The following is a 26764-nucleotide window of genomic DNA, read 5'->3' as shown; positions in this document are numbered from 1 at the left end:
GACTCTCTGGGACTTTCACAGGTCTGCCTCTGGGAAGGGGCAGGTACTAAGGACACTGGAGCTCCTGGGCTGTTGCAGGAGACGCTGTCTTTCCTTCTAGTTGGCTGAATTGTCCAGGTTCTCACGTCCTTGTCCTTGGGTGTGGGTTCAGGATACGGTGACCAGGGGACCAGTTCTCAGTCTTAGCAGCTGACACTAGGTTCTGGTCCCAGCAGTGGCCCTGCCCTCACATTCATAGTTACCATACTTCTGCCCATGTTTGGAGTCCACTTTTGGAATAGAATAGCTACTGCGGCCCCTGAAGCTCTATACTCTTGGGTCTGAAAGTCTAGGAACTACAGGTGCCTGGACAGGGAGTTTGAGACCCATTATACAGAAGGAAGAGCTGAGGCCTCATGAGGAAAAGAGTGCTAGTGACTGGCAGTGCCTGTACCTCCCACTGTTTTTCAAGAGCTTTGGGGGTCCTCAGGAAGGGTTCGGGGAGGGTCCTGATCTCATGTGGGGTCATGGTCCTGATCTCATGTGGGGTCATCCACCTGATGCCCTAGGTCCTTTCAATCCCAGCCGTCATCTGATTGTTGTCTTTCCCCAGGCCCTGTGTCTTGCTTCTGTTGCTGGCCAGGGAAAGCCTGTGAGGGGCACCTCATCTCAGGCCCACGCATCCCCCTTGAGGCTGGGCAGGGGCCCACTGCCAACACCACCACTCCGCAGCCTGGCGGTGCCTGCCCTCATGGCTCAGGCTGCGGAGGAGGTAGGCCTCCTGAGCGGTGCCCACCACCCTCTGAGCACGGGGCCTCTTCCTGTGTGATCTTCCCGGGGTCATGTGAGGAGACAGAAGAGCTGGTTCCCGAGCTCCTTAAGTCACACCCACCCACCCACCGAGCAAGTAGCAGGAAGCAAGGTGGGGGTGTTGTGGGCTGAGCTGTGTCCCCTAAAAAAGAATTCTTGCAGTCTCCTGCACCTCAAAATATGACCATTTTTGGAGATAACCAGGTTGAAAGGAGGCCTCTGAACTAGGTCCTAATCCCATGTGACTGTGATCTTTACAGGAGGCGGCAGGGAAATTCAGAGGCAGGTATGGCCTGGGAGCACATGGGTGTGGGGCAGGGAGCCGGAGAACAGGAATGGCAGAGGCTGCAAGATCCAGCAGAGCCCACAGCTAGGAACCCAGGGCATCGAGCTTGCGGCAGGGTCTCCCACTGAAATTCCAGCCTGCAGAACTGATTAATCTGAGGCTGAGGTGCTCAGCTGTGGCTAGGTAGCAAACTAAAATAGGGGGAGTGTAGAGGACCAGCCCCTACACACAACACACACACACACACACACACACACACACACACACACACACACACACACACACACACATTTACCCCAGGAATCTTGAGGATTGAGGGATAAGAGACTTAGTTAGAAATAAGGAGTGGAGAGAAACAGAGAGAAAACACAGCATAAACTCGGGTGGGCCTGAATCCTTATTCACCAGCCCAGAGCTTTATGCCAAAGGGCTTTTTATAACAATGCCAAGGGGTGGAGCAAAGACCTCCCCCTTGCTAGTTACAGTCACCTGGTACACAGGCCCATGGTCCAATCAACCTCTTATGCAGTCCTGCTGGGTACAGCCACTAGGAAACCTAGTGGCTCCAACAGGGGAGCAAGGATCAGACCCCCACGTGGCAGCTTCTGGACCCCAGATGATCCTGACTTCAAAGGGAACTTTCTCTTCTTGTGTGGCCCCTCTTGCAGCCCCAGGAAGCATGTGATAATTAGATTCATGTGTAACCACGTGATGATGATAAGGAGAGTCCTCCATTTGTACAGCTGAGGCCCAGAGAAATACAAGTGACTTGCCCAAGGTCACACAGGGAATATGGAGCCAGGATTTCAGACCCCCCATTCACACTCTCCTTCTCTGCCGTAAACACTCCTGGAATTAAGGACAGCTAGGAATGAAAGTGGAAGACAAAACTTGTTGGAAGATTTGGGCCCTGAGTGCTGGGCCTTTGCCAATCAGATGGCATAGCCTGGCCAACTGCTAGCCCACCCAGCCCCTGGCCCAACTGCTAGCCCACCCAGCCCCTGGCCCAACTGCTAGCCCACCCAGCCCCTGGCCAACTGCTAGCCCACCCAGCCAAGCCTTTGCCTGGTAGAATACTGTGGTAAGTTTGGTCCATAGTCTGTGAACCACATGCCACAGGGCTCTATGAACTGCTGTGCACATTCTATGCCACATCCTTTGGACATGTTCAGAACCGGGACAGTTCGTAGGTGGTCCTTGGCCAGCCACTTCTCCCATCCCTTCCAGCCACATCAGCAGGTCAGCCTAAGCGGAGGCTGTGGCCTCTGTGTGGACCCCATCCCTGCCTTACAGCACTGGATCACCAGGCCTCCCTTGCTGGTATCTGGGTCCTGCTCTGTGTGCACACTGCTGGAAGAAAGCTCCTATGTGATGTGTCCATGGGAGTGTGCACGCACACCTCAGTGCGGGTCTGTGCACGCCTGCATTTGCCCCAAGAGACCAAAAGGAAAAGGCTGCCGGGAGGAGGCAGCAGCTGGGTTGGGACTGGAGTTGGGGGTGGGGGCGGGGATGTCAGGGCCTAAGGCGACTGAGCCCTTGATCTGGCTCCTGTCCCACATCCCACAGTAACCCCCTCACCAACTCTGCTTGTCATCTGGGACAGGCATTACTTCTCTCTTCCCACCTTTACGTGGGTTCCAGCGATGGAACTCACGTTGCCAGGCTTGTCCAAGTGCTGTCCCTCCTGAGCCATCTCATCAGATGCTGAGCAGCGGGTATCCAGGAGACGAAACGTTCCATCTTGGAGAGACCCTCATGAAGACTCAGGAAGTAGGCCTGGAGAGATGGCTCATCTGTTAAGGGTGCTGGCTGCTCTTCCAGAGGTCCTGAGTTCAATTCCCAGCAACCACATGGTGGCTCACAACCGTCCATAATGAGATCTGGTGCCCTCTTCTGGCATGCAGGCAGAACACTGTATACATTATTTAAAAAAAAAAAAAAGAATCCGGAAGTAAACAACTCAAAAAGCTTCAGGAAGTCCCTGAAACAAATGTGCTCGGACCCCTCTCCCCAAGCTTATATATGCAGTAAGGACTGCTGAAGGACACCCTCAGACTGGCCCTTGGAAGAGACATTCCCCAAACTCTCAGTTGAGTAACCTGTGAGCTGTGCAATGAGATGCAGGTTTCCAGCTTTCAAGAGCCATGACCAGGGCTGGGGTGGGTTTCCGGTGACACAGATGCCTTTGAGTCGCCTCTGCTCTTGAGAATCTCCCCTCACTCATATACCTGAAAGGACCCCAGTAAACTCGATGCTTTCCCTAAACTGGACTTGGGTGGTGTCTTAGTTAAGGCTTCCATAGCTGCAATGAAACAAGAGGGGAGGGAAGGGTTTATTTGGCTTACACTTCCGCATTGCTGTGCATCCCTTAGGGAGTCAGGGCAGGGACTCAAACAGGGCAGGATCCTGGAGGCAGGAGCTGAGGCAGAGGCCATGGAGGGGAGCTGCTTACTGGCTTGCTTCCCAAGGCTTGCTCAGCCTGCTTTCTTATAGAACCAGGACCAGCAGCCCAGGGATGGCACCCCCTACCATGAGCTGGGCCCTCCCCCATTGGTCACTAATTGAGAAAATGCCTTACAGCTGGCTCTCATGAAGGCATTTCACTGAGGCTCCTTCCTCTCTGATGACTGACTCTAACCTGTGTCAAGTTGACAAACAAAACCAGCCAATACAGGTGGAATCCTTACTGGGTCCTCAGTTCCCTATCTTGAGTGAGCAGATGTTTGCTGTGCGTCTGCTGGAACTGCTTCATAACCCAGCCTGGGGCGGAGATCATTTACAAACCCCCACCCCACCTCCTCTCCTCTGGCCTTTATACACACTGCTTGCTCTTCCCAAAGTGCCCTGTGTTCCAGCTTTCCTCCTGGAAAATGCCCACTCAGCTCTCAGGGAGGGGTCAGAGGTTCAGAATCCCCTTCTGCAGTCCAAAGTTTCTCTGGTCCCACCCAGCCCTGCAGCCGCTCAGACCCAAGTAAACACACAGAGGCTTATATTACTTACAAACTTATGGCCATGGCCTATAGCTCCAGCTTCTTGCTAGCTAGCTCTTATAACTAAACTCAGCCCATTTCTATTAATATATATGTCGCCACGTGTTCTGTGGCTTGTCCTGTATGCCATTACATGCTGCTCCCTGGACAGCAGGATGACATTGCCTCTGCCTTTCTTCTCTCTGTATATCTGCTTGGATTTCTCACTTGCCTCTAAGCTGCCTTGCCATAGGCCAATACAGCTTTATTTATCAACCAATCATAGCAATACATACTCACAGCATACAGAAAGACATCCCACAGCACCCTTCTTTGGAGAGGCCCTTGCTATCTATTGCCCTGCTCCTGGTTTGTCTCTCCTCGCTGGCACACTAAATTGTAGTCACTTATTTCTTGACCTGTATGCCCTCAAGCCATACACTTTGTGTGTGTGTGTGTGTGTGTGTGTGTGTGTGTGTGTGTGTGTATGTATCCCACACACACCTAGTACCAGTAGTCAGCTCCTTCCTCATGATGCAACCTGGGAGGTGATTCCTGCTCCTCTAGCTCTCTCCTGAGGGACACTGATACCTCCCAGAAACTGGGGTATGTTGATAGAATTGAGGCATTCTGGACTCAGTGTGGGCCTTAGGTCACTCCGCCCATCCCTTTATTCTTTCAGAAATCGATGTACTCACTGTCTTGTTAGCTGGGCAGTAAGGTCTCCTTCATGTCTTCCTGCACACCCCGAAGCCCTCTGTCCTGACCCTCTAGTTCTCACACATCCTGAATGGAACAGCTGTCTGTCTTCTTTCTCAGCCCTCCTCCCCTGCCTCTGGGTGCAGCCATGAGTAATGGAGATAGGACTTCCCATCTCCTCAGTTCTTTGAGACAAGATCTCCTGTAGCCCAGGCTGGCCTCAAACTCATTGTGTAGTTGAGGATAACCTTGAACTCCTGACCCTCTGCCTCCACCTTCTAAGTACGAGGATTACAGGAGTCTGACATCATGCCCAACTGAGATAAAGCTTCTTAAAACTAAAATTTTCCCCAAGTGCCCCATAAAAGAGCCAAGATGTGACCAACAGGAACACAGATACACAAGAAAGGCGTTGGACTTGGGCCCTATGACTCAGGGTTATGACCATTCTTACCAGCCAGTGACTGGCCAAGCTCTTGCCAATGGAGCCATCTCACTCTGTGAGATCAGGGAACCCCTCCCAGCCCAACCTGCACAGGCCTCCAGGTCACAGTGAGCAGCAGAGCAGCCAGCAGCACTGACTTCTCCTCCCCAAGCAGCTGGGTACACTCTGTCTTCACGGCCTGAGCGTGGTCCTCCTCTAACACCCGGCTCTCCCTGCAGCTGCTGCAGCTGCTCCAAGAGGCCCTTCTGTGGCTCTGGCCCAGCTCTTTTGAGTCTCTTGTTTACTTAAGAACCCAGAACACCCAGAGTGGAGGCTCAACCTCTGCAGGGGTTGTGGGGCCCAGGCTAGGCCTGAAGGGTTTGCCCATGTAGTCCCCTCCTCCCTGAACCCTCAAACTGCTCTTTCTTGCTTGGGAACCTTTTTTTTTTTTTTTAATTTGTTATGTACACAGTGCTTTGCCTGCATGTATGCCTGTGCACCAGAAGAGGGCACCAGATCTCATTATGGATGGCTGTGAGCTACCACATGGTTGCTAGAAATTGAGCTCAGGACCACTGAGCCATCTCTCCAGTCCAAAGTAACGTGTTCTTAGCCACAGAGCCATCTTGTGTGTGTGTGTGTGTGTGTGTGTGTGTGTGTGTGTGTGTGTGTGTGTGTGTGTGTGTGTGTGTGTGTGTGTGTCCAAAGTAACGTGTTCTTAGCCACAGAGCCATCTTGTGTGTGTGTGTGTGTGTGTGTGTGTGTGTGTGTGTGTGTGTGTGGTTTTTTGAGACAGGGTTTCTCTGTGTAGCCCTGGCTGTCCTGGAACTTGATCTGTAGACCAGGCTGGCCTTGAATTCACAGAGATCTGCCTGCCTTGGAAACACTTTCTTAGTCACTGTTCTATTGCTGAAAGAGATACCATGACCAAGGCAACTCTTAGGAAAGAAAGCATTAATTGGAGGCTGGCTTACAGTTTTAGGGCAGAGGGCATGGCGGCAGGCAGGCATGGTGCTGGAGAAGTAGCTGAGAGCTGCATCCTGATCTGCAGGCAGAGAGAGAGGACAGGAGAGGAGGGGAGGGGAGGGAGGGAGGGAGGGAGAGAAGGAGGGAAGGAGAGAGAGAGGACGAGGGAGGAAGGGAGGAAGAGAGAGGACAGGAGGGAGGGAGGAAAGAGAAAGAGGGAGGGAAGGAGGGAGGGAGGAGAGGAAAGCATAGCTTAGGCCTGGTGAGCTTTTAAACCCTCAAAGCCCCCCCCCCCCCAGTGACACACTTCCTCTAACAAGGCCACACCTTCCCCAACAAGGTTTACACCTCCCAATCCTTCTAATTCTTTCAAACCACACCTCTCACTCCCTGGTGAGGAAGCATTCAAATATATGAGCTTTTGGGGGTCATTCTCATTCAGACCACCACACCAAACCTTCCAGGTGGTGAGTTCCCACCATCCCAGCTGTAGAGACATTTCCATAGACCAACTTCCACTCTAGACCTGCACTGGGTTACCAAGCAGCAAAGTGGGCCGGCTATGGGAACTGCTGGGTAGATGAACTCCTCAAGTCACACTGTGTGGAGACCTGTTCTAGTTGGTCTCTCCTGGTCACTCTCTTTCCCACCTGTTCTCAGTAGCCCTTGACCAGACTCAGAAGCCCCCAGGAATAGTGCCAGGCCCTCCTCTTTCTGCCCCCCAGGTGCTGGGGCCCACTCTCTACCCTGATTTCTCCTACCAGGGGTCTTAACCCACCTGGGCAAGCATCAGATGGTGCTTTTGCACAGAGGCACAGAGGCCATTCTAAAGCCAAGGCAGAGGTCTCCGCCACCCCCAGGGAGACTCTGCCTGGGCTCTGAGGCATCTGGGCCTTGTCATCATTACAGCTCTGCTCCTGGATCTGCTATGGATACACAGTGCGGGATCCTGGGCCTCCTCCCATACAAGGGGTACTTTGTGGCTGGGGCCTCCCCACAACTTGAATTGTGCACCTAGGCAAGCTCTTCCCTACAGTCTGGTCTCAGTTTCTCTATCTGCCCAGGGGAAATTGGACTGAATGGTGAAAAGTTGAGAAGGGAGTCCCTCTGCTTGGGTAAAAGCCTACTGATGGCACTCCTTCCTTGAGTCCTGCTTCAAGATGGAAGACCAGAGAATAAAGTACAGGGCAGAGTTGAAACTGTAACCGAGCTGAGGGCAGAGCTTTGCCATACATCCACTTGGGAGGGGCTCTGGTGTCATCCATACCCTAGGTCTCTAGGCTAGATTCCGGGCCAGGGGGCTGTCCACACATCTGGTCCAAAGGCTGCTGTGTCTTTCACACCACTGTCTGCAGCAGAAAGACAAAGGGGCTGTCGGCCTGTCCTCTACCTCCGCCTCCATCTCTTCCCCACCCTCCCTTGTTTTTCTGGCCTCCGTCTCTTCTGCTCCTGTTGTCCCTGGGGTCCCTGCAGCAGCAGGTGCCTCTCCTGCTCCTGGTGGGCCAGAAAGCATTCATTCCATCAGGGAAGAATGCTGAGGGCAGCAGACCTGTAGGGCAGCTGGCAGTGCTGGCTCATCCTCCCGACCCCACCAGGCAGGACAGAGGCTGCAGCCTCTGATAAAGCCCATTCCCACCCAGGGGCCCAGCTGATGGCTGTACACAAGGGAGCGTGGCTCATCGCTCAGGGTGGGGAGAAAGCTGGGCTGCTCAGCTGTTATCTATTCCTGCAGGGCTTCAGACTGGCGCTCTCCACCCCCAGCCGATCCGACACGCACAGCACCTCTCCCTTGTAGCTGAAGATGGCTCCAGAGCTCCAGACAGCAGTAAGAGGACTGGGACTCTGTTGTGGAATGCTAGAGAGCAGGGCGGCTAAGGAAATGGGTCGTCACCTGGGTCCTGAGGGTCACCCAGCCCAGGGAGAGAGCAGTAGACCCAGGAAGGCCATCACTAGGCTGAGACACTTAGTCATTAAAAACTCGGGCATCTTGGGAATCTAAGTGGCTCTACTTGTACCCTTGCATAGAGCAGAGATGGTGCAACCTTATCAGGAAGCTTCAGCCTACAAAGTCACCTCCCCATCTCGGGTCATGGTGATGGCCACTTTATCTGATTATATAAGGAAGCTCTTGTGTGTGCTGAGCACAGAAATCCGAGCCTTTCTGTCTCCAGTCAGTGAGGGCCCCTAGTCTCACCCAGCATATGCCTCCTAAGTACAAGCACAGCTCCAGGAACAGCCATGAGAGAGGGCTGTTCAACAGGGCCTCCCTGCTGGCTCTTCCATTCCCCCGTCTTCAGACTCCCTGACTCTTAGAACATGAATCCAGGTGGAGGCAGAAGCACACTCAGCACACTGGAGCTTTCATCCTGGTACAGATGAATCTAGACTTCCTTGGGGCTGCAGGTGGGCAGAGGACCTGGGGGAGAAGATGGGAGACTCATTTTCTGTTTGAGCATTGGCTCACAGCAGGCCTGGCTTAAGCCCAGCTTGTGCTCACACTTCTGCAGGAGTTGGGCTTGCTCCAACAGGGCCCCTGGCACCGCTCACAGGTGGCTGGCCAGCCTGGTCTACTGCTGCCTGTTCTCTGCCAGTCCTACCCAAAGCTCCTTTGATAGCCTCCTGTCCCACTCTGGGACTCTGTCTGAGCACCTGCCAGGATGAGAGGAGCCATGCTGTGCCCTGGATCCCAAGAGGCTGGTGCTTACCTGAGCCCTTCAGTGGGGCTCAGTGGGTGGACACAGAACAGTGGCCACAGGTGGCAGGGTTCCCAGAGGCAGCTGGCAGGGCTGGGTATGTGGTCCACAGACACTATGCAATAAGCCCTACAGTTTTGGGATATGGAGCAGTCCTGGCACCTAAGGACTGGGCTGAGATGCAGAACGAGGGTCCATCCCATGCCTCACCCCTGGTCCAGGCTCCCTCGATGATTTGATTGACACTTCACATAAACATCAGCCTCAACTCGTCCAGTTCTTCGTTCTAGGCTTCCCTGAGCTATGGGTGCTGACTTTGGGTAGCCTTCCTTAACCAACAAGACCCTGTTTGATCCTTACAAGAGCCAGTTTGGGAGGGGAACTGAAGGTGAAAACAGGGTGCTGGATGTCTCAGGTCATGCTGGCACTCCCAGAAAGCCTGGAATGTGCACTCAGTGCTGTCTGGATCAAGAGCCTGCTTTCCCCAACTCTGCCACTGCCCCGTGATCTTCCTCCAAGTACCGAATCTGGAAACTGTAGGGCTCAGGTGGACATTTGCAAGTTACTACTTTATGACGTGGGGAGGGAGCCAGAAGTCTTCATCTCCTCTCTGGCTTCAGCTCTTGCCCTCCATGCCCTCCACTTTGGTGAGGGGACTCACGGGCTAGTTCAGCTGGCACCACCTTTTCTCACCACTGGCTTCTTCACCTCCAAGGTGGTGGACCAAGTCCTCCTGGCATTTCCTCCACTCACAGGATGTCAGAGGACTCTGTGGCCCTCCCATTCCCAGGCTCCAGGTCTGCCGCCCCAGCTTTAGAAAAGGCCGAGAGGATATTTCCATTTGAGCAGATGGTGCCCAGGCCCCTCTCCTCCCCCACCTTTCACAGCTCTGCTACACCTCACATTCCTAGAACTGTCCCTCTTGGGTTGGCACCGCCTGCCAGCAGGCCCCTCCCCCTCCCAGCAGATTGCCTCCCTCCACTCCAGGCCCATTCCCAAAGCCCTTCTCGTTTGTCCTCCTACATCAGCACCACCCAAGGCCACTCTAAGACAGACCATGAGGACGGGTCCCGTGCCCTGGCACAGCACCCACAGCTCCACTCTAACTGGGCCTGGTAGAAGGGAGGCTTCCAGTTAGGCTGCCCATTGTCCTCCTGAGAAGCAGGGCTGTGTTGAACAAGCCAAACTGCTGGGTGTGAGGAACCAAGGGAGGGTGGGATCACAGCACAGAGAAGGGGAATCTGACCTCTCTTAGGATGCCTTCCAGGGAGGTGACCTGTGGGAGCCCACCAAGATTCCAACTTGTGGTTTGACTCGAGGTCAGAGAGGCAGAGTTTATGTTGTTCTCCAAGGCTGCATGGTTGGGTGCAAAGGCATGGTCACCAGGTGTCTTCTACTTCAAGGCCTAATCACAAGATGCTTTGCCGTGGGGCGTGGTTACCAGGTGTTTTGAAGGGTCTACACTTGGTTGTACATTGTGCTTTGATCTTGAGAGAGGGAAGTCTTTTACCTCTCCCCTTGCTGGTGTATAAAAAGCCCATTAGAAATAAACTCGAGGCTGCTGGGCCCTCCCAAAGCTATCCTGTCTCTTTTTAATTAGTCTACTTCTATATTTCCTACTTTGCATTTCCCAGCTCCTCAATCCCCCTTTCAAGGGACCCTTTGACAGGTCAGAGCTGAAGCCCAACACTAGACCTCCACAGTGACCTTGTGGCTGAGGCTCAAATGTGCATCAATTCATTCCAGGCAAGACAAAGCTGGATGTGGCAGAGGAGAATGCAAGGGCAGCTAGATGAGGGAGCACCAGGCCCAAGAACCTAGGAGGTTGAAAAAAGGTGCCGTCGGGGTTGAGTAAAAGTACAAGGGCATCTCCTTGGTGCCCTGGAGTCATGCCGCAGACCAGTCACACGGAAAAGGCTTATGGACAAAGGGCAGAGGCTGGGAAGTGTGGTGCCTAGGGGCAGCGGGGAGCAGCAGGCCTCTTCTGGGGGTGGTCTGGTCTGAGTTCCCTCTCTGCAGAGTGGTGTGTATTTATTGGGGAGGAGTGAGTCCACCCAACTTTACTTCAGGACCAATTCTTTCCTTCTGACAGGTGTGAGTTCTTTGAAGAGAGACAAGAAAACAAAGCTCTAACAGGAGACCCTCAAGGAGGAAGGCCAAACTGCAGCCCCTGGAGAGGACCCGGCTAGGAGACAGTTCCAGTCTAAGTCAGCGAAGGTACTTGCTGGGGTCGGGGTGGGGAGCTTCGGGCAGACGTCTGGATTTTCCCTGTTAGGAGGGCAGACAGGAAGACTGCCTAAGTTACCCCATTCCTGACGCCCCGGGGTAGGGCAGGAGACAGAAGCTTTTTAAGGATGTTCGCCATTAAACTGGGGGATACTGGTTTCCCATAGCCGTGGAAACGTGGGCGGGCAGATATTGGGAGGTGATGACACCACAGAAACCTGTTAAGGTATGAAATTCTGTCAGTGGCCCCGAGCCTCAGGTGGGAGCTGCATCTTCGGACAGCAGGATTTTTCAGTATCCTTGGCTCCTGGGGCGGGATCAGGGCAGCTGTTGGATGTCTGCGTGGTTGGAAGATGACTATGGGGCCAGTTTGAGGCTTCGTTAGCAAACATAATCACCCAGCTTTTTTACTCAGCCTCTGTTTACTTGGGTGGTGATGAAGATGTCGGGCCCCTACGTCAGAGCCAGAGGCTAAGGTCTCTAGAGACAGTTTCAGCACGGGAGGGAGGCTGGGGGTGGTGGTGGGTGGCGACAGGACCTGGTGGGCGCGCATTTCATCCTGCACGGGGGAGCAGGGCACACGGGAAACCCTGGCCGTCCTGGCTGAGTCAGCGAGATCCTGAAGGGAAGGGACGCCCCACCCTGGCCGGCTGCTCCAGCCTCACGGGCCTCGCGTGGCGTGGGGCAATTAGGTGCCGCACCCGCCCGCTTGGCTGCGCGACGCGCGGGGGCGGGGACGCCGTCAAAGCGAGGCCTTCCTAAAGGACCGCGCGACCTGTTTTCTGGGGAAATAGGACCTCATGATCCTGCCACGACCAAGCGTGGGGCAGTAGGGTGGGAGGGGTCTGATCTGGGTGGCCTCACGCCCGAGGCCGCAGCAGCAAAAAAAAAGGCTGGCCGAGTGACTCGAGCGGCAGAGCTGGAGCGCGGCCCGGCGCGGGGCTTTTGTGTGGCGCGGGTTTCCTAGCCCAGCCACCGTGCTGATTGGCAGCGAGACGCTCTGAGGCGTTCAAGGGAAGAGGACGTCCTCTCCGTCAGACCCCGCCGCCGAGGATCGCGGGGATCTTCCCGGAGACTGCACGGCAAGCTCGAGCGGGCTGGGGCGTGGCGCCAAGACTTTCAAAAAACCCGCACAAGCCGAGAGCAGAATGTGTCGTTTGCTTCTCGCGCGCAAGCGGAGTCGCGCCCGCCTTCCTCTGACCGGGCGCACCGACCGCTTTCGTCTCTAGCGCCCTCCCGGGCCCCGGGCGAACAATGCCGGTCCTCTCCGCGCGCAGGAAGAGGCTAGCGGGCACGGCCGGGCCGCCGCGGCGGAGTGGACCCAGCCTGGCGGTGCGGTGGGTTCCTCCTTTCGGTCCAGAGCCGGCCTCCGGCCGCACTCGCGGCCGCGCACCGATGCGGCCACGGGGGCCTACGTGCACTACAGCACGGCGAGGGCTGGGCCGCGGCCCGAGGCTGCTCCCGGGACCCCCCGGAAGAGACCTCCACCGCTGCGGTCCCGACCCCAGAGGGGCAGGCAGGTCCCCCAGAGCCTGCGAGTTGGGGGCTAGAGCGGCCAGGCCTCTGGGCCGGGTCGAGTCCCGGCCGCCGACGGCTGCGTCACGCGAAGGGGCGGTGCTGCCACGGGCGGAGGCCGGAGCCGGAAGCGGAAGAGGCGCTCGGAGTGGGGAGTGGGGCCTAGCCGCAGCCGGAGCCTGGGAGACGGTGAGTGTGGGCCCGAGCCCGCGGCCGGGCGGCTTGGGTGAGTCGGTAGGGGCGGGCAAGCCGGTCCGCGTACCTCAGCTCGCGGTCGGGTCTCGGCGTTTGCCTTTTTCTCTCCTTGGCCCACGTCAGGCCGCGGTCCCGACCTCTCACCCCTGACCCGCCGCTTCTCTCCCGGAGGGCGGTCACTGTAGACCCCTTTTCTGGATCCCGCGGTGTTGGAGGCGGAGCCCTAGCGGCCTCCGGGGCGGCTGGGAGGTTCCACCTTGGGGCCCCGCGCCGGCCGGCCGGCCGGGGTCGCGTCCGACCTAGGCTAACCTGGAAAAGCTTTGCCTGCCCCGGGCTCGAGGCTTAGCCCGCAGACCTCCGCCGCGCGCCGCCTGGAGTTTGATTCTGGCCCAGGCTGGCCTTCCCTCTGGTCGCCGGGTCTTCCCTTGGCGGTTACGGGGAGCGGGGCTCGGAGGTCCCCGGGATCCGGGCGGAAGGAAGGGACACGAGTGCGGGCCTCCGGCCCCCTCGGTGTTTTGTTATGATGGAACCGCTCCATCCCGGAGAGTGGGCCAGACTAAGCCGGGAGTACCAATGTCCAGGCTGCTCCTCGGTCCGGCCGGGAGCCTCTATGCTTTAGTTCCGGGTGCGGGTGCCCTGATGCTTGGGTGGGAATTGCTTGAGTCTGGCCCCCGTCAAGGCGGAGTTGGCGGCCTTCCAGCTTCCCTCCTCCGTGCCCTTGAAAAGGAGGAGCGTTTTGCCCGGTGGCAGCCGCAGCTTGCGAAGTGGCAGGTTTGAGGTTGCAGTGGTGGGACACTGTCAGCCAAAAATAACCATGGGTCGTTGGGGTGGCAGGAATCCGGGAGGGCAGCCGCTGACCTGGCTGGCTGTTCTTCTTGTCAGCCCGGTTCTCCAGCCAGGAACAGAAAATGAGAAGCCAGCTAGGCCTGTGCTCAGAAGAAAGCTGGCATCCTTAGCTTGGTTTCGTTGGTCACATTGCCTTTTTCTTCATTGTGCAGAGCCTTCCAAAGCATAATTGTGGCCCTTAAGTTTTAAAAAGCTTCTCTGCTGAGGTCTCAGGCAATCAGAGGGAATTTAGGAGAAATGGGCCCCCAAAGCCCTGGCTGGGATGATGACGTGGGACACCTGGTATTTCCCATATTTCACCTGGCCAGGATGAGTTGCAAGGGAGGTGATCTCCATTACTACCCTGTACGTGGTACTCGGTGACCATCACGCTTGGCCTTCTTTGCCAGTCTGGGAGGTGGTCTGTTCATTTTCTAGGCATGGCAACCAAGGTCTAAAGTGACTTTGTGTAAATAAGGCCACAGGGCCAGTAAGTGGCAGCACTGGGATTGAGTTCAGGTTTCTGCCAAAACTTCCTGTTGGGTCTCTTGGAAAGGATTATAAATTAAGGCGTTCATCATAACCCTGAGTGTTACCCGGAACCTCCTCAGGGTTGATGAAAGGCTGTCTTCTTGTGGCCCAAACCTGTGCTAGGCTTTTGACTTTATAGGGCAGACATACTTAATTCTTACAGAACCTGGAAGAGATTGTTCCCTTGTTTCAAGAGGTGCTGAAGTTCAGAGTGGTTTAATAACTTGCCCAAAGGCAAACAGTGAAGTGGTAGGGCCATGGATTAGGTTGGCATTGGACTCTGAAGCTGTGACTTTCCACTCAAATAGACATGTGGTCATAAGAATTTTCTAGGTCCCAGAAAGAAAGCTTTGGCCTGGTGTACATTAGACCACATCATCACATCCTTCAGATAGGTCTTTGTCTGCCTGGTGAGGATGGGCAGGACCACACTTGCCTGGTGGGAAGATATGTGCCCTGGCTAGTAGGATGTCTTTTGGGTCAATTAGTGAGACTTGAGATACTGCTTTCAGGCCATAGATTGAGCACCCGCCATAAGATAATTGGGAAAAAACAAAAACAGAAACATTCAGATGATTGTGAAAACAACAAATCTACTGATTTTATGTAGTGTTTATCTCCAAGGGTTTCTGGGTGGCCCAGACTTTTCAGATGGAGGGTTGCTAGTGGGGAGATAGAAGGCAGTGCCTTACTTAGGGTCCCCAGAGACTCCCAGAGGTTTAGATGAATTGGCCTCCTTATCCTGCTCCGATACTGATTTTTGGATTATGCTGGTGAGATGGAGCAGCCTGGTTAGAGTTGTTTAAAAGGTGCTTGGCCAGGCAAGCCTGGGACTGTGCAAGACTAGAGAGGTTGGGGTGAGCAATCGCCGCTTTGGAAAGCAAACAAGCAGTTGGTCTCTTGCCTGGCCATCTGGTGGAGAAAATGTGAAGGGGCAGGATATGAGGAGAACCGGTACCAGCCTCCTGGAGCCGGCTTCCTCAACTGGTTGCTGATGCATTTTAGGAGTCTCCGGTATTGGATATGAGTCCTCAGTGACTAGGGCTAGTGAGTGGGAAGCCCTACTTCTTTCTGCTCCTAAGTGTGGACCTGCAGCCACCTCTTCTTGGCACCTCCAGAGATAGGCACAGGAAACAGTGCTGATCAGGGAGCTTAGATGGGGTGGCTGTGATGCTGTTGGTGAAAGGTGAAACATCTGGTATGGACTGTAGTTGGTCCGAGGGCCACTAAGATGTGCCTCAGACAGGCAGCTTAGATTCTCTGAGGATTGTGGCACCTTCCTGGGCTGAGACTGGATGGACCAGTAAGGACCCATGCCCACTTGGCTAGACCCTGGTAGGTAGGGAATATTGATGAGACATTGTCTTTGCTCAAGGGTCAATGTTCTCATTTCTACTGTGGCTCCTCAATGACTTAGAGCTTTCAATTTCTTTGAGTTGAGTCCAGTTCAGTGCTTTAGCCAGACAGCTTTCAGTTTCTGAAACCAGTACGCTGGCTCCATGCCACCTGTTCATTAGCTTCAGGCTCCTAGAACATTTAGGTTATAGGATCCCATAGGCAGGAAGACATTGAGCAAAGAAGCTCTTCTTCCCTCCGTCACATCTCTGTGGCAGTCTCAGCATCCCCCTAAGAGATCTACTTCTGTCTGGGCCCTGACTTGCTCAGTTCAAGGCCATACTGGGGGCACCTGTTTGTTTATTCTCCGTCCACTGTTCTGTCATTGTGACCTCAGAGTTCTTCTTGACTTCATAAACCCCTAGTGGGGGGAGGAAGGGCTGCCCCTAAATAGAACAATGGGCCTCTTCTTCAGGAGCACCCTGTGGCTGGAAGCAGTGAGCTGTGTGGTGAGCAGGGCTTTCTCTTTCTTGTGGCCTAGATGCATCACTGTAAGCGATACCGTTCCCCAGAGCCAGACCCATACCTGAGTTACCGCTGGAAGAGGAGGCGGTCTTACAGTCGGGAGCATGAAGGCCGACTGCGTTACCCATCCCGAAGGGAGCCTCCTCCAAGGAGGTCACGGTCCAGAAGGTGAGTGGGGGCTGGGCTGGAAGGAAATGGTCTTTCATCCGCTAGATGAACAAAATAGCCCAGAGGCTCTGGTGGCTTTAGGGTCCTTTAGATGACTGCCTCTGCCCAGCTGCCCCGTGGGTCCTTGCCGTGACCGAGGTCCTTGTCTATCCTTCCATTTTCTGTCCTCAGCAGAAGCTGCTTTCCTTGTCCCCCTTTCTTTCTCTGTCACAAAGTGACCCTTCTTCTCCCTCTGTATTTTCTAGGCCAGTACCCCACCTGTGAGTCTTCCTCAGTGGGAAGTAGGAACATTGTCCTAGCCTTAGAAAGACTGGTCCTAAGTCCTGAGTCCCCAGACCAAAGTAACAGTTGTACCAGGCTAGTCAGCTCTCTCTGTTGGCGGCTTTTCCCTGTGCTCACCTTCTTCTTCTGTTTCCTCCCTCTCATTGGTACTGGAGGGACACTCATTACCTAGGGCTCTACAGAGTAAGCGTGGTACCTGTGTCCCTTCTCCTCTCCTCTTCACTTCCCTCAGTTTGGATGCTTCAGCTCTAACAGGCTTTCCTTGAGAGCCTTTGCAGGGGCCCTGCCAAAGGCCTCTTGCCTGCTGGCAGGAACCTGGCTGTAGGGCCCTTCTTGACTCATGTCCCCACCTCCTGTTGGCAGCCATGACCGCCTACCCTACCAGCGGAGATACCGGGAACACCGTGACAGCGATACATATCGGTGTGAAGAGCGGAGCCCATCCTTTGGAGAGGACTGCTATGGGTCTTCACGGTCTCGACACCGGAGACGGTCACGAGAGAGGGGGCCATACCGTACCCGCAAGCATGCTCACCACTGTCACAAACGCCGTACCAGGTCTTGTAGCAGCGCCTCCTCGGTGAGTGGTGGCCAGAGTGTGCTAACAGGGGCCTAGAGGCCCCATCTCTTTCTAGCCTTCTCTCAGGCTGGCCGGTCTGGGTGAGTACTGGTAGCCCTGTGCACACACACCATTGTGTGTGCACACACATATGCGTGTGTATGTGTGCGTGTGTGTTTGGTACAGGGCTGAGCAAGGATGTTATGCCCTCCATCTTCTGGCCCCTTACCAGTGGCAAACTGTAGGGGCTCTGGCTCCGGCGCTGGCTGGTTTCCAGCCTGTCTGTGTCTACCCACTGTTCCAGACATGGGCTACATGGGACACATGTCTGGGACACACTTCTCAGGGATCATACTAAGATTGCTGGTCTGGGCTTTATACAGCCTGGTCTTTTTCATATCAGGTCTTATCCCTTTCAACCCCACCTCCTCCACCCCCACATAGCTAAATGTTCTGGTGAGTGTGGACTTGCCCACCTCTGCCACCTCACCTTCATAGTCCTCCTCTCCCGGAGGACCAGAGTCTGTATTACCCAATGAAAAAGGGATGCTTTACCAGTCAGATTTTTTCTTTTTTAAATGCTGGAAGTCCAACCCAGAGCCCATACATGCTAGGCAAGTACTCTACCACTGAGCTGTGTCACACCTGGTCCCCACACTTCCTCTTGGTTTTTGAAAATCTTATGTATTCCAGTTGGCCTAAAACTCCTGATCCTTTTGCCTCTACTTCCTGAGTGCTAGGCACACTGCCTGGCTTTCTAGCCCTTTCTCTTTTTTTGACATGGATCTTGAATTTCTGTGTTGAGCCTTCTAAGTTGCTGGTCTGTAAGAGCACATCACTTTGCCCTGTCAGTCAGCTCAGATTGGGAGCTTCCAATCTGACCTCCAGCCAGGCTCTCTTCTGCCTTGTTCCTTGATAGGTGGGGTACTTGTGGCAAGGAGAGGCAGCTCTCTGTGTGATGGGGCCCCAGGCCTCACCTTGTTGCAGACCACTTACAAACAGGTTGGCCAGCATTCTAGGGTGGTGAGTTGAACAGACAAGAGCCCACGCTGTACTCAGTCCCACGGAAAAGGAAAGTCACTTGTGTGTTTCTGAGGTCATGTGCTGTCTTCTCTTCTCCCCATCTGTTCTCCCCATGTCCTCTTGCTGGCCAAGAGGCCTCTGAATAGCAATGGTGGGTTCAGTGGAGGTATCTTCTCTGCCCAGTGCTCTGACTTGAGTGGCGTGGGTTGAGGTTGACTTGCAGGGGAAGCATGGCCTGTGGCCTCACAGTGCCACATGCTGCCACTGGATGGCAGTGTAAGTCGGTTGCTCTGCTTATTTTGGTGCCCTGTTGTTGTGGGATGGGTCCTAAGGCCAGGTCAGGAGCTGGCTTGGGGCCTGAAGGTCGGCTGTCCCGGAGGATCTCAGCCAGGCTCATTTCCTGCGGAGACTGGTGCAGGAGGACTGCTGGCAGAAGGCTGTGTCTGGTAGTTGTTAGTCTGGCCAAGGACGTCATGTGGGGCAGGTAGTAGCTGGATGCTATGTGGCAGCTGTTGAGCATGTTGTGAGGCTGTGGGTGAACAGAGGCAGGCAAGGACAGTCTGAGCATACTGCTGTTGGCTGAAACCAGGATAGCCCCTCTGACCAGTCCAGAAGGTCGGACCCAGGTGGAGCCAGCCGCCTTTTTGCGCCGTTCACTCGCACTGCGTCTTCAGCTCTGGCCAAAGTCATGGGAGGGTCAGGGCGGGGGAGACTCAGAAGAGGAGGGAGTCAGGGCTGTGGCTGTCCTTGGGGCCTGGCCCCTCTGTGTCAAGAGGCTGGACATCTTTCTGAGCATTTGTGGCACTCTTCTTAGAGATAATGTCCGAGTTTTCTTACATACCTGTAGCTGTTTTTGCTTTTCTGTTTTGAAGTCAGTTTGTGTCTTGACGTGTCCCTTGCAATATCCCTATCGTTATATATGCTGTGTGCCTTATGAAATGCTGGGATCTGGAAAATCCAACCAACCAACCCACCGGCTCCTCACCGTCTCCACCTCTGCCTTTGACTGACACCTCAATCTGTCAATCGGAACCGCCTACCATGCGATTGGTCGGATGGCGTTTCGGGGGGCGGTGCATGCAGAGAAGCCAACAGAGCAGTAAGCGCAGCAGCCGGAGTGTGGAAGATGACAAGGAGGGCCACCTGGTGTGCCGGATCGGCGATTGGCTCCAAGAGCGATGTACAGCCACCTTTCGTAAAACTTTACCTCTCTACTTTCTACCCCCCTTGTTAGATGAGACCTCTCCTGCGTGGAGGGGCCTCTAGTGCGCGTGGCGCCTTAGTGGGGCCACCAGTAATTGCCTGAATGACACAGACACTAGCAACTTCTGTTTTTAAGAGTGTAGCAGTGAGCAAGAACCTTTGTTGTTTTTGAGGATTTGAATGCTGTGAACTTGCAGGAGCTGCCAGACTCCCACCCTCCAGACTCTCACGCCCAGCTTCTTCTCTCTCACAGATGAGATCGTGGGGAACTTGGGTGAAGGCACCTTTGGCAAGGTGGTGGAGTGCTTGGACCATGCCAGGTGAGCATGCTGGGGCAGCACAGCCAACTCTGGGTGTGAGCATCCTTGGGAGAGCTAGTTTGAGGCGCATGAGGGTACAACTCTGTTGGGAGGGTGGCACCACCACTGGTGACATGTTGGGTTTTGCTGATCTCATGATATAAGGATGTGGACAGGATATCCCTGTTCAATAACTTCTGGTTAGTGTGTACCTCTGCCCTTTCTGAGCTGTGACACTGATAATAGGACAGGGCCAAAGCCTGACTTCCGTGGCCTGGAGCTGCATCCCATGAGCTTTTTGAGATTTTTGGCCAGGCATCATCCTTTTTTCTGGTTTCTTGGGCAGAGAAAAGGACAAGATAAAGGTTCTGGGAACCTTTAAGGAGTCCAGTGCAAGCCTGTGAGGGCAGTGGAGGTGGAGTTCAGCTCTGCCAGCAGCCCTGGATAAAGTTACACCTGTGTTCAAGATAAGACCACTATGGGGGGACCTTGTTTCAGAAGTCAAAAGTAATGGCCTCTCTTCCCTCTTGGCCAGGTTGAGAATGCTGCTGGCCTGGCCTGATACTACCTTTGCCCCTCTGTGTCTACCTGAGAGGTCCAAGCTGAGGGAAATGAGACTCTGACCTTCTCATGTAGCAGCTGCCGCCCATCCCAGGGTGGCTAGGGTCTTGAATAGTCCATGTTGAGTGTGTCCAGACTGGGGAGGCAGTGCCTCTCTGTCATCTGCTGAGGCCAAATCACTCCCTCCAGTCCTGACAGTGGAACACTTACCCTTACCATATGTCAGACTAGAGTCCTTGCTTGTTTCCCTGTAGCTGCAGGTGAGAGGCAACCTTCTGGGAGCCAGGTGTGTTCCTGCCTGAATAACCTCTAATTGCTTTAGTGCATTCTAAAGAGTGCTGGTGTCCTCATGTGAGCCATGCCAGTCACTGTTTCAGAGACGGAACATGAACATCCTCTGTGGTTGCCCAAGTTACACCTCAGCCATTGATGACTGAGCTGGGCCTGCTCTTGGTTCTCTCACATTAAGTGGGCTCCTTAGAAAGGACCATTGAACCCAAAGTCAGCCATTCCTTCAGCCCTGAGATGAAGTGCTACTGTGACTGAGAAGCTTCCTTCTGCTCCCAGTTTCCATTCAAATACCGTTTCATCCACCATGACCCAAAAATGAGTGTAGGGGTACATATCCACTGTCCTGTGACCAGATGTAGACAAGAAAGAGCCAAGAACTGTAACACAGGAAGACAGCTACAATGTGTGGCTGTCCCTCTTTGAAGCTGGGGGTGGGAAATGAGCCTCTGAAGTCACTAAAAGACAGACATAACCTCTTAGGAACCTTCAAGGAATTCAAAGGGAGTCATTGCAGGGCCAGTGGAGGTGGAATTCAGCTCTGCCAGCAGCCTGGCAGGGGTTTCTTTTGGAATAAGTTACATCTGTGTTAAAGATAAGACCACTGTGGGGTGAGCCACCTTGTTTCAGAAGTAATGGCCTCTCCTCAGCCTGCACTGTGCAGGAAACAAGAAAAATGGATGAGGGCTGGCAAAGCCGGGCATTCTGAAATTCTGAAGTTCTCTTTGCCCGTGGGCCTATGAACTTGTTCCCAGCATCAAGGCCAGCCCCTTGAGGCACCAGAGGCTACATCCTGGTGGGACAGGGCCACCTCATTTCAGGTCTCCACTGGCACCTGAATACTAGCTCTCATTGACAAGTCTTGGCAACCTAGCCTGGCCTGTTCCCTTGTCTGCTCCCATCTGCAAATGGCCTGCTAGAGTGGGAGTGGAGTATGAAGGGCAGAGCAGCAACAGTGGAGCGCTGACAGCACACTGGGAAAGAGCTCCTGGCCTTCTGTAGCTGGTGGCCAGTGCTGAGGCGGGCAGGCAGATAGTGGGGGAAGGACCTAGATTAGAGCGCAGGCTTCCAGCGAAGAAGTTAAGCCTCACTGTTGCCCACAGGTCAAAAGTATATGGTTGAGCTCTGGGTAGGGCAGCTTGGCCTGTGAGGTGCGTTATCAAATAAGCTCCCAGGGACTGGGGTTGGTCCAAGATTGGCCTCAACTCCTCTGCCTGGATTCTCCCTGGGGAGTTGGAAGTTTCTGAGGTCCTAAAGGTATATGACAGCATGGAAGCCAAGAACATTCATACAGATGCCAGGGGATCTTCTACGGTGTTGCTTTCAGCCAGCTGGACCTCCAGTACAAACACTGTCTCAGGACCTATGGTTTATGTAGTAGTGTTATGAGTTGCTGGGTTTCAGGAAAGGGGAGAGAGCGGGGCTGATGAAAGCCTTTACTTCTTTCCCCATCTACAGAGGGAAGTCACAGGTTGCCCTGAAGATCATCCGTAATGTGGGCAAGTACCGGGAGGCTGCCCGTCTAGAAATTAATGTTCTCAAGAAAATCAAGGAGAAGGACAAAGAGAATAAGTTGTGAGTGTCTGCAAGGAGTGGGAGGGGATCCCTCAGTGGGGTAGCATCCTCTAGTTCCAGCTGCCTGGACCCCCGGGGACTTCTCAGTGTCCTACAGGAGTTTGGTACTGCTTTCTCACAACACTCAGTCAGGGGAGTGTGATGGGTTCTTTCTGGAAAGAACTCTTGGACTTCAGGCTCTACCCTGTCTGGCTTTGTGTTCTGAAGTAGTCCCAGTCCTCAAATTTTTTTTATTTTTTTATTTTTTAAATTAATTTATTATGTATACAGTGTTCTGCCTGTAGATATGCCTGCTGGCCAGAAGAGGGCATCATATCTCATTACAGATGGCTGTGAGCCATCATGTGGTGGCTGGGAATTGAACTCAGGACCTCTGGAAGAGCTGCCAGTGCTCTTAACTTCTGGGCCATTTCTCTAGCTCACTAGCCCTGCATTTATGAGTTGGGGACCGCTCAGATTTGTGACTTGTTTGGACACTTAAAGAGAGCTTTTCTTTGGTAGTTAGATACCAGTCAACCTCTCAAGCACTTCACTGTGCTACACTCAACAGAGAGGATGTACCTAGCCAGGCCCTCAAGAAGCTCAGCAGTACCTGGAGGCCTGTGCTATACTGGCGTAATTCTATCTCAGTAACTGTGGCAGGGCTGCTTACCGTCCCAGCCATGGGTGAGCTCCCTCCACACAACAGGAAGTACAGTTCTCGCTCAGACCTCATCTGTGTGATAGTGGATTGAGACATGGGCTCTGGCTCTGAGGCCTGCATTGTATCTTGGTATGCAAAACAATGGTCTTATCCTGGGAGTCAGGTGAGGCAGTGCTTGAACTCCACCTGTCCTTTTCTTCTAGCCTGTGTGTCCTGATGTCTGACTGGTTCAACTTCCATGGTCATATGTGCATCGCCTTTGAGCTCCTGGGCAAGAACACCTTTGAGTTCCTGAAGGAGAACAACTTCCAGCCTTACCCCCTACCACATGTCCGGCACATGGCCTACCAACTCTGCCATGCCCTTAGATGTAAGTGCCCATTGTTGGTTGGAGCATGGAGTATCTTGCCCTCAAAACACAATCACCTAGTGGTCTTGCCACCCTCCATTTCCTCTAGCACAGTGTTGATTGTTCTGCAAGGTCTCTTGGGCCTAGGGGCCTTGGCTGAAAGGTCCTTCTGTCTTCAGGTAGGAGTCTCAGTGTGAGGATGATGCAGGGACTGCATGTGCCAGCCTCTTCCCCAAGTGCTTAGGAAGAAAACAGGAAAGTACTCTAGAAGTTGCCTAGCTACTGACTCTACCTTCACCTTCACAGAAAAGAGGAAAAGGTAGAAGGTGGACCTGATAGGCTCTCAGGTCCTGCTACCCAAACTCTGTCACTCACCTATCCACCAACCTTGAATAGCAGCTTTGAGGGAAGCATTGCTCAGTGCACTGTAGGACTTACGTAGAAAGACAACTTGGAAAGTGACAAGTGAAAGGCCTAGAGCTAAGATGTGCGGAGCCTGAGTAGGTGATGGGGAAAAAGAACCAAGGGGCACAGTTCTGCAAAGGTTTAGGCTGTGTTGACTCAGTCTAGTGGAGAGGGAATGGAAGTATGGCTCAGAGAGGGTCATGGAGTTGTGAGGATCTTACAGGCCAAATGGGAACATGGAGGTTGAAAAGAAATTAGTAGAAAGCGCCAGTGAAAGAGATTGGGTGCAGGCTTTCCTGCTCAGGGATGGCTTCATAGGCATATGATCCAACAGTCACACCTTTGGTACAGTGAGCCTTGTTATATAGCCAGTGTCACTAATGCTGCAGCTTCAGTGAGATGGGAAGGCTCTGCCTCTGTAGAGAGTGGTAGAGGGATTTTTTGATAGAAAGCATTTCTTCCCTTCCTGTTAAGACTTATGAGGAAGCCTTTCAAAGCTCTTAAGCTGAGAAGGGCTAGAGCCAGCTCCCTGCTGAGGTTGTGTGTGAGCAGTTCTGGCTAAGAGCTGGTGGGCAAGCCTAGGGTCTCAATATGTGCTTATTCATCCCCTAGTTCTACATGAGAACCAGCTGACCCACACAGACTTGAAGCCAGAGAACATCTTGTTTGTGAATTCTGAGTTTGAAACCCTCTACAATGAGCACAAGGTAGAGCACTGACTGGGTGGGCAAGAGTGTGGCCCTGCTCCAAGGTAGGTCACCTACCTGGGCAGACTGACCTAGCTGGCCTGCCTTGCCTTCAGAGCTGCGAGGAGAAGTCAGTGAAGAACACCAGCATCCGAGTGGCAGATTTTGGCAGTGCCACATTTGACCACGAACATCATACCACCATTGTGGCCACCCGTCACTATCGCCCACCTGAGGTGATCCTTGGTGAGTGGCTTCATAGCCTCCAATATATTGTTTACACTGGGCAGTTGTCAAAATAAATAGCTGGATCTGGTGGCACACACCTGTAATACAAGTCCTTAGAAGGCAGAAAAGATTAGTTTAAGGCCAGCCTTGGGCTACACAAGACCGTCTCAAAGTGAGGACTTTGACCCATCAGACTGCCACCCAGAACTGGACAATACCTGAGACTTGGTCTTAGTCAAAAACAGCCTTGTTAGTGGGGCTTGGGCAAGAGCTGTGCCAGTGAGAGTGGCAGCTTCCTGGGAATGCGGGGTGCTGGATCTCATTATCTTACCATCTTGGCTTACAGAGCTGGGCTGGGCACAGCCCTGTGATGTCTGGAGTATTGGCTGCATTCTCTTCGAGTACTACCGTGGCTTTACACTCTTCCAGGTATAGTACCATGTGAAAATAGACTTTTTTAAACAATTTATTTATCTTTATTTTATGTGCATTGGTGTATGCATGTATGTCTGTGTGAGGGTGTCAGATCTTAGAGTTACAGTTGTTAGCTGCCATGTGGGTGCTGGGAATTGAACCCAGGTCCTCTGGTAGAGCAGTTGGTGCTCTTAACCACTGAGCCATCACTCCAGCCCCCAAAATAGATTCTTAAGGGTTATAGTTGCCCAGGGAAGGAATCAGTTGAAGAGTCTAAAGCAGGTAGGGAGGATTTCATCAAGGTTAAGACTGGGTACAAAGATCTGTCTGGGCAAGAGCATATCATGGGCATCCTGTGGCATGAAGAACCAACCTGGTGTGCTATCAGTGAGCCAGGTCTACCTATGGGGCCAGAGAGCAGGAGCCTGGCCCTGGTTCCAGGGCTGTGGGCTGCCACCAGGTTAGGTTGAGACAGTTTTCCTTTCTTAGAGCAGGGAGAGCTCTTGGCCTATCTTTCCTCACCCTTTATTCTTCCAAAGTGGGCCAAGGTTGGGCCTAATTCCTACTTGCTCTGTCCCTGGTCTTCTGCAGACCCATGAAAACAGAGAACACTTGGTTATGATGGAGAAGATCCTAGGGCCCATCCCATCACACATGATCCACCGTACCAGGTAAGAAGTCTCCATGGCTCTGGGTCAGCTGGGTACCAGAGATACAGCCTTTGCCAAGTATTCTGTGGTTCCCCGAGCTCCTCATAGCCTTTCCTGTATGTCCCTTGAACCAGTCTGGTGAAAGCTGTTGCCCCTACTGCCCTTTGTAGGGTCAGGCCCAGGCCTCCTTTTTTGCCCTGTTGCACCAGAAGACTGCCAGGAACCACTTTTTCCTACCTCCCACGTGAGCCCAGACCCTGAGGGCTCCCACTCCTTGACTCCCCTTTCTCCTCGACTTTCCAGGAAGCAGAAGTATTTCTACAAAGGGGGCCTGGTTTGGGATGAGAACAGCTCTGATGGGCGGTATGTGAAGGAGAACTGCAAACCTCTGAAGGTCAGTTTCTGGCTCCCCTAGCTCAGCTCATGCCAAGGAGACCCCAGGCATTGGGCAAACAAGCAGCAGAGGCAGGACGGGCAGCCAGCAGCTGCCTGATCATCCCAGTTCTCTGTGAGGCAGCCCCCGAGACCACTGGGGACTCGCAGTGAGGCTTTCTGCAAGCTGCCCGAGGGGCCCTTAGCCATGCCACTTCCCACACGGGGCTGAGAATGTAATGGGGAAACACACCACAAGAGCCAGCTGTCAGACTGCTGCTTCCTGTCCCTCTCTCCCCTCTGAATTTTGGGAAGAACTAGGCAGGACTGAGGCAAGGGGGAGGGAAAACCTAGAGTGGCCAGGAAGGAGGCCTGTCAACTGTTATTTGGCACCTGGACAAGTGCATTTCGCAGAGGTGATTTCTACCCACCCATCAGAACTTTGCATGTGGGGTAGAAGCACCAACCCAGCAAGATCCCACCCGGTAGCCTAAGTTCTGAGCATGAAAGGAAAGGAGCTGTTCTGTCCTGGAGGGCAGAAGTAGTTCTCCAAGGAGGTATCATTGCCTCCTCGACCCATCCCAGCAAGGCATCCCAGAGGCAAGGGGACTGCGGTGGCTTCCCACAACCCTGCCGTCACACTGAGGCACCTTGTGTCCTTGAGCAGAGTTACATGCTCCAGGACTCCCTGGAGCATGTGCAGCTGTTTGACCTGATGAGGAGGATGTTAGAGTTCGACCCTGCTCAGCGCATCACACTGGCAGAAGCCTTGCTGCATCCCTTCTTTGCTGGCCTGACCCCTGAGGAGCGGTCCTTCCACAGCAGCCGTAACCCCAGCAGATGACAGGTGCAGGCCAGCACACGAGGAGTTGGAGAGCTGGACTGGGCTGCTGGCCCCTTTTCTCCAGCCTCTCCCACTGGCCTCAGAGCCAGAGCCACCAATGAACAGTGCAATGTGAAGGAAGGCAGGAGCCTGCAAGGGACGGGGGGGATGTGGTGCCCAGCTGCCAGAAAGCACAGATTGGACCCAAGCTATTTATATGTTGTAAAGTTATAATAAAGTGTTTCTTACTGTTTGTAA

The 26764-nt window shown here is 53.8% G+C and overlaps 1 protein-coding gene and 1 long non-coding RNA gene across 7 annotated transcripts; one reads left to right on the top strand and one right to left on the bottom strand.

The window, feature by feature from the left end:
- Positions 1-1455: 1455 nt before the first annotated feature.
- On the bottom strand, positions 1456-11796 carry LOC121830855 (uncharacterized). The gene is made up of 3 exons (XR_013052763.1): positions 10073-11796; positions 6142-6212; positions 1456-2987 (listed from the first exon to the last, which is right to left on the bottom strand). It is a non-coding gene; the product is annotated as an uncharacterized LOC121830855 (long non-coding RNA).
- Clk3 (CDC like kinase 3) lies at positions 11770-26764 on the top strand. Of its 6 annotated transcripts, none has more exons than XM_006971520.3 (13): positions 12102-12756; positions 15995-16146; positions 16792-17008; positions 19094-19190; positions 19467-19533; positions 21820-21936; positions 22783-22949; positions 23946-24040; positions 24136-24265; positions 24594-24676; positions 25253-25332; positions 25615-25705; positions 26351-26764. In XM_006971520.3, exons 1-13 carry the CDS (start codon positions 12307-12309, stop codon positions 26525-26527), a joined length of 1923 nt encoding a protein of 640 aa, XP_006971582.1. In that variant the 5' UTR covers positions 12102-12306; the 3' UTR covers positions 26528-26764. The 6 variants fall into 6 exon arrangements, with proteins under 6 accessions (XP_076432480.1, XP_006971582.1, XP_015859548.1 ...); XM_016004062.3 differs by having other exon boundaries at positions 12727-12793; XM_006971521.4 differs by lacking the exon at positions 12102-12756 and adding an exon at positions 13120-13533.

Source organism: Peromyscus maniculatus, chromosome 7 (assembly GCF_049852395.1).
Source record: "Peromyscus maniculatus bairdii isolate BWxNUB_F1_BW_parent chromosome 7, HU_Pman_BW_mat_3.1, whole genome shotgun sequence".
Lineage (NCBI taxonomy): Eukaryota > Metazoa > Chordata > Mammalia > Rodentia > Cricetidae > Peromyscus > Peromyscus maniculatus.
This window is presented reverse-complemented; position numbering and strand designations above follow the sequence as displayed.

Bases quoted from the DNA above. Each gene is read 5' to 3' on its own strand.
- Clk3 (XM_006971520.3), top strand. From the start codon at position 12,307: ATGCCGGTCCTCTCCGCGCGCAGGAAGAGGCTAGCGGGCACGGCCGGG. The intron at 12,757-15,994 runs GTGAGTGTGGGC...CTTGTGGCCTAG, and splicing joins CAGCCGGAGCCTGGGAGACG to ATGCATCACTGTAAGCGATA. The intron at 24,041-24,135 runs GTAGAGCACTGA...CCTTGCCTTCAG, and splicing joins CCCTCTACAATGAGCACAAG to AGCTGCGAGGAGAAGTCAGT.